Raw genomic sequence first — 6,906 nt, forward strand, 5'->3', positions numbered from 1 at the left:
AGAAATCCTAGGAAATAGATGTTAGAATCACCCCTCCAATCTTCCCAAAACCCTAAATTTGAAGTCCCAACTTCCTACCTAACATCCAAATTCCAGTTTTTGCTCAAAAAACACCTAGAAACCCTCCAAAAAATACCCCAAAAAAATAAAAAATACTTAAATCTATGAGGATGATACCTCATCTTGAAAATCAAAAGCAAAACGGATCAAATGACGAATAAAAAATAGAAAAACTCACACAAGGACACTCCCCATCAACTCTGAGGGAGCCAGTTGTCGCAATTAATCAAATATTTATTTATTTATTTATTTTTAAGTCTATTTAACAATGTAATTTTTTGGGAAAAAGTAGAGACTAGCGTTTACCGGGCGAGGTTGGTGCCTAACACCTTCTAACCCCGTAACATGATCCTCAGACCAGTTTTTTTTTGTAAATATGTTTTTATCTATTTCGAGTCAATACTCATTTCCTAGACCATAATAACTAGGTGGCGACTCCTAAACCCAAAAAAGCGAATTCGTAACTCACGGATTGAGGGCACTTTCATATGTCCTCAAAAAGAATAAAATCAAATTTCATACATCCTATCAAGATGTCAATATTCATCCTTAAGGATGAATAATTAGAGCTATTAAAATGTTCAATCCCTACCAGAATTTTTTTAATCAATAACCCATCTATAACTGCAATAAGATAAGGTCAAATATTATTATAGATACCATGGGATTTAATTATTTCAATTCGTACTATGAATTTTGGTCGAATCGTTTTAAAGTATTTTATTAAGAGTGAAACTTTCCACTCTACAAGTATAGACAAGTCGAATCATTAAGACTCACCTTTGGGTTGAGATCTCAATATGTTGTATGCCCCCTAAAATCGTATTGGAATACGAGCATAGACCTAGTCACTCAAGTTCCAATTTGATCCAGATACTATCCACACCTTTAAGCAAAAATGTTATTATTCTCTCCCCTTCACACTTGTGACTATTACTTACTATATTTACACAAACATCCCTAAATCACCTTTAGGTAGGAGTTAGCGATTCCATGTAAAAGAATGTCATAAAGTAATCTTAGTGAGATATTAAGACCCAAAAATTCAAGAACCCATAATTTTCATAGAACAGTCACTTTTAGGCAGACAATTATTCTGCTTCTATTACGTTTCTTGAACGATCACGCAATTGGTCTTCCTAAATCCTTATAGGTAAGACATATACCCTAATATATCTAATTTTTCTTTCTAATTGTTCTTTTTTTTTAATGTGGGTACAAACATTTACAATACTAGCAATAACTAAAATTATTTATAAAGCATAATGATAGAATTTGACATAAAATATAAATCAATTCTAGATATATTCTCTAAGAAGGGCACATACTTGATTTGATTTTATGATATATGTTGTTGTCAAAAGATTATTTTAATAATTTTATTGAATAGATATCGAAAAAATATTGAAGATGGACAATTAGTTTGTCAAAATCGAAGTTAAAACGAATAAGTAATGGCCTTTCAAAGTTTGCTCAAAAAGTTAGATTTTAATAGGTTGGTTCACGCTTTAACTAACTAAATTGATTTGGGTAGAATCGAATTGGGTTTGACCCAAATGGTTTGGATATATGGGTCAAAGTTTGACCCTAAATGGGTCGGGTCATTTAGTTAGGACTTGACCTAAATGGGTCAAGTTAATTGGATCGGATTTGGTTGGTGTAGTTGGCTTGAGTCAAACAAGTTGGGCTGGTTTGAGTCAGCAAAGTTGACTCGGTTGTTATCACATGTTCACAGAGCATGTAAGACACCAGACTTGAGTCAAGTGTCATTGACCATAGTGAATAGGCTCAAAAAAGTCTTATGGGCTGAAACGAGCTTGGCCCAAACGAACTAAAAAAACCTAGCTGACTTCTTCTTCAAGAAGATTGTAACAACTCCAAAAACCCTAGCCGTTGCCACCCATGTTACAACCCCTATTGGCCAACCGACAGGTTTGATCAACGGCATTGGACGATACTTTCGACGATCGAAAAATGTCCAACAGCCTCCTATCTAAGGTCCAATGACTATAAATAGTCCAAAAACTAAAATCTAACAACCCCCTTTTTAAAGATTATATATATATATATATTTCTTTATTGTTCTTCAAAATAAATTAAAAAAAACATGGATCTATGGTTTAAAAAAAAGGCCCTTTAGAGATCGAAAAACTTGATAAAAAAACATGATATAAAAAAAAACTTTGAATCTAGTTTAACTTAGATTTAATTGATGTTTTACAAATCCATCAATGGCTTTGATATCAATTGTTGTAAAGATCATCTAAATAATGATGGATCTAAGATTTGATATTGAACAAAACTACAAATAAATATAAAATACCTAGAGTCGCTTTTTCAATAATCCACAAACAATGCTTCAATCTCAATCCGTGAAGAATAGGTGTACTACCCTAACTCTACCTACACCTTGATGATGGGAGCCTCTATCTCAAGAATAGAACTATATGTAAAAGGGGGGAAGGGGGGGGGGGAACGACTACTTAATTATGAAGAGGGATACTGGGTTTTTTACCTATCCTAGAATTCTAGTATTGGATAGATACCACTTAAATTTGATAAGATGTTCATTAATCCATCATATTTGATGTTGGGAGTCAATGTCAGACCACATGCATGATTTTCACTTTTACCCTTATATTTTGAGCAATTACAATCCAGTATTTATAAAATTGTATATGTGAAAAGGCCACAAACTTATTTTAATTAGAAAATAATAAGTATATTTAATACTTATCCAATAATATGATTCTAATTTTCTCCTAACCTTTGTTTTGTACAATTGAATAATACGTTCGAATCTTTGTGTTTGCAGTCAAGAACTTGGAGGATTCGATTATTATTTATTCTACTTTATTCTATTATATTCTGATCTAATTTGAAACAAAACGGTTATGTGCTTCAATCTCAACTGCATTATTCATGATTTTCGATTGTAGAGAATTCAAGATTTTTATTAGTCAAGTTTTAAATTCATCACCCACACTAAATTAAAAAAAAACCATGAGAATGAACATATGTCAAAGTACTAGAATATAATGCAGTGTAATCAGGTGTAACGTGATCAACCAAATCATGTTCTCCTATGGGCTGGGATCACAATAAGATTGTAATAGATTTTGATTAGCTTTGCTTATATAGAATTTGTTTCTGTTTAAGATTATTTTCTACTGAGTCAATTTTGATTTTCTCTTGACCGACATGTGACAAGATTTTAAATCTTGACCAGTGTTAGTGACAACCATTTTCACCAATTAGAACAATAAACCAATTTCAACCATGGTTTAAAGTTTTGTACTATTTATTTTTAGATCGATAACTCGGTGCTGACGGGATTTAAACCCAGGTTACCCAAAGACTTTACCAACTAAGATAGTTGGCACCTGCAAAGTTTCACACTATTGCAAAATGTTTCGGTTGAGACATTTTGGTTTCGGCTGAAACCAAAATCAAACATTGACCCAAAAAATTGAATGTTAAAGTCGAGATGATTTTAGAATTTTCTCTTTCTCAAAACATTGCCTTGAGATGAGATTTTAAACATTTCTCTCTACTAGACTACCATGACCATGAAGACAACCTAAACAAATGAAAAACACGCATATACATGTGTGAAATATTAAACATTCTCATATTATGATTTATCTGTAGATGATACTGAGATTATTGAGTTCATCACATAGAAAACAACAACTAAAATATAGACACCATTTCAAGAGCAGACACATCTTCCTTTTCTTTATTTACTCATAGATGCAATCACCATAACCTGCAACATAGTAAATTACAAGAAAAAAAAAACAATTCTTCAGTCAACTAAATAACCCGATAAACGAAATAATTTACCTAATTATCTTCTTGAATGATCGAGAAAAGGGCTTACTTGGATCGGTCTTGACAATGAGAGCAGAGTTCTTGAATTGACAATTCCAGTTGTTCCTGCCCATAGACTGGTAGTAAAGGTTCATGGCTACAGAAGCATGATTCATGAGATTGTTTGGGATGGAGCATGGGCAACCTTTTCGCAGAATTCCGCAATCAACCTGAGAGCAAGCGTAATTGAGGTTTTCATACAATGTCGCTTCACCGGACGAAGGCTTGGCCACACACCAAGTTTTCTACAACAACATCATGACAATTGGATTCAAATTAGAATAAATCCTCTTGTTTTTTCTTCTTCTTTTAGTAAATAAGAGTGGGAAAGAGGGAATTAGAATTACCTCATCACCATTCACTAACTTCAAAGTTCCTCCTACAAAAAATAAATAAAATTGCAACAAATTGACCATAAGTACATAAAGCATGAAATAAAGGAAGCTTGACCCAAAAGAGGGGCAATGCAGAAGATGAATCACAGCTTCCATTGTTAAATTTTGTTCTTTTTTTGTTTTACAATGTGAGATCTAAACAGATAATCTATTAATATATTTTAGTAACTAGGGTTTGAAGTACCTGAAATCAAAAAACCAAAATCACAGAATCCATTTTGAAGTTGATTAAAACATTATGAATTATGGCAAACCAGTAAGAATTTTGGATGTCTTGCAAGATGTTTGACCAATTAATAAGGGTAATGCAGTAAGAGATGGAGTAGAATTTGCAATTCAAGTGATACCCAACTTAGATCTAAAGAATAACATGATAATTAAGTGAAAACCCAAGAGAGATAATAAGCAAATTAGGCCAATTGAGGATGGAGTTTTAAGAGAAATATTTTAGTTTGTAAAGCTTAGTTCCAATTAAGCAAAATTGATCAAACTATGAACCAGGTCCTAAGTATCAAAATTTATGGAATTTCAAGTGAACTTAAAAAATAATAATAATATTAAAACCTGAGAAAGGGACAAAAACCGACAGATTTTGAGAAAAACCATTGCCCATTAACAATGCAGAAAGCCTACAGTGGAGAGAGAAAGAGAGCAAATTAGCCCAATTTGAGCATGAATTTTGAAGGAAAGCATGTTTTTAAAAGAACCCATATCAAATTAGGCCTAAATGATCAAAGCATGAACCAGCACACCAATTAATTAGCCAGAATTTTGAGATAGAGTATCCAATTTATGAGCCCTCATTTCAAATATATAAGGAAAGCAAACATGGAAAATGACAAAACCCAGTTCATATTTCGAGAAAACTAGCCAAATCAATGAAGTACTCTTTAAGAAAAACCAGCAAAAGTATATATATATATACATATAGAGAGAGAGAGAGAGACAGACAGAGAGAGAGAGAGAGAGAGAGAGAGAGAGTGGAAAGTACCTGAGTTGAAGGACAAGAGCAGAGCAAAAAGAGTCAGTAGAGGAAGAGAGAGGGATGCTTTTGCTTTTGCCATCGCTGTGAAGAATGATAGGCAATAGAGTTGAATATGGCTCTTGTGAGGAGAGAGAAAGAGATGAAGAAGCTTTGATATTTAAATGAGAAGAAGCTGTAACGGCTACATCTGATAATGGTGGGCTTCTTCTTTGGTTGAAGAAACTGACAATTGATAACAGACTGACACGCGGCCTTTCTATCGTCCCATTTGTCCAACAGCGGCTCTAATCATGGAAACCTCAGTGTGTAAGAGAAAGAATACAAAAAGAGGGCCCACAGTATAATAAATAAATAAATACTGATGAATGCTTTTAAACCGTTGGATCTCTCCATCTCTGACAAACATGTAGTCCAATGGCTACAAATCATCTATAAAGCTGATTTGTGAGGTGTAGATTTCAACCTAAGGCAGACAAATGTTTAGAGGATCAGTGGGTCCCAAGAATATGAATGCCTTGGATCCTAGTAAACCCTGATGAGTGATTTCTAGCCATTGGTTTTGTATACTTTTTTTATGATAAAATTATGTTCAAATCCAACGGCTACTAAATCACCAATCAAACTGATTTATGTGGTCTATATTCACCAAAGGGGATAATTCATATTAATTGGCCCACTTTAAGAGTAGTAATCAATCATGTCCCTTCATGTGCTAGTGTTGATGTTTTTCAAATTTTAATCGTACGGTCGTGATTTTTCCATTTTGATTTTCATCCCAATTCTCAAATGAATGCAAAGCGAATACTAACAAGGAAAAATATTTGCGAACATAAAAATCAATCTAAGATTTTTTAAATTCCTGAATCGACCAATTACACGAACCCACATGCAATGAAGCATCCCCAATACCCTAATTAGGTTTTGTGCAATTGGTCACGAAGGATTTTGTGAAATATGAAGGTGCAACATTTTACTGCAGCTATGAGAGTAAAATTTCAATTATTTTCTCTCGGTTATTGCCGACAATCACACATCGGTGTCTACTCTAATTTAGCTAAAGTTAGAGTGCCTGTCAATTAAAGTGGGCCCATATTACTGGGCCCCAATCCAAAATTAACCATTACTTGTGAGTCCAAATATAGGAGCCAACATTGTAGGCCTACTAATAGAATAAGGTGGGTCCTATCAAGCTGGGATTGGGCTCAACTCAAACATTTTGACTTTCTAGTCTAAAATGAGTGTCACTTGGAAGAAAAAAACAAAAAAAGAGACGTTCGACGAGCTGTTTGTTTCAAGATTTAAATTGTTTGGTGCACATCTAAACCCCCATAATCACAAAATTCTTTGAATTTTTCTACAAATTGATAAAATTATCTAAATAAGAGATCAAATTTGGGGTCTCTTCCCTTGTTGTGATCGTATTATTTTTTTTTATAGTCAAAATAAATGACTTAAATGCCCTTATGAGATACTTCTATGTTTTCCAACCAATAGAAAGCCTTGACCTTAGTCCTTTGTTATAGACTAATTAAGATGACTTAAATACTCATATAATTCATTTTGCACCATCCACAAAGGATAGATGATAGATAC

General features: G+C 33.4%; 1 protein-coding gene across 1 annotated transcript; it reads right to left on the bottom strand.

The window, feature by feature from the left end:
- Positions 1 to 3,668: 3,668 nt before the first annotated feature.
- LOC147387932 (Carbohydrate-binding X8 domain superfamily protein) lies at positions 3,669 to 5,562 on the bottom strand. The gene is made up of 4 exons (XM_086419972.1): positions 5,320 to 5,562; positions 4,281 to 4,312; positions 3,944 to 4,178; positions 3,669 to 3,829 (listed from the first exon to the last, which is right to left on the bottom strand). Exons 1-4 carry the CDS (start codon positions 5,390 to 5,392, stop codon positions 3,804 to 3,806), a joined length of 366 nt encoding a protein of 121 aa, XP_086276098.1. The 5' UTR covers positions 5,393 to 5,562; the 3' UTR covers positions 3,669 to 3,803.
- Between the last annotated feature and the right edge of the window lie 1,344 nt (positions 5,563 to 6,906).

The sequence above is a fragment of the Akebia trifoliata genome, chromosome 13, assembly GCF_017979445.1.
Source record: "Akebia trifoliata isolate Shusen 1 chromosome 13, ASM1797944v1, whole genome shotgun sequence".
NCBI lineage: Eukaryota > Viridiplantae > Streptophyta > Magnoliopsida > Ranunculales > Lardizabalaceae > Akebia > Akebia trifoliata.

Coding starts and splice junctions, on each gene's coding strand:
- LOC147387932 (XM_086419972.1), bottom strand. CDS start 5,392: ATGGCAAAAGCAAAAGCATCCCTCTCTCTTCCTCTACTGACTCTTTTT. Junction 4,313..5,319: donor GCTCTTGTCCTTCAACTCAG/GTACTTTCCACT, acceptor TATTTTTTGTAG/GAGGAACTTTGAAGTTAGTG. Junction 4,179..4,280: donor AGTTAGTGAATGGTGATGAG/GTAATTCTAATT, acceptor ATGTTGTTGTAG/AAAACTTGGTGTGTGGCCAA.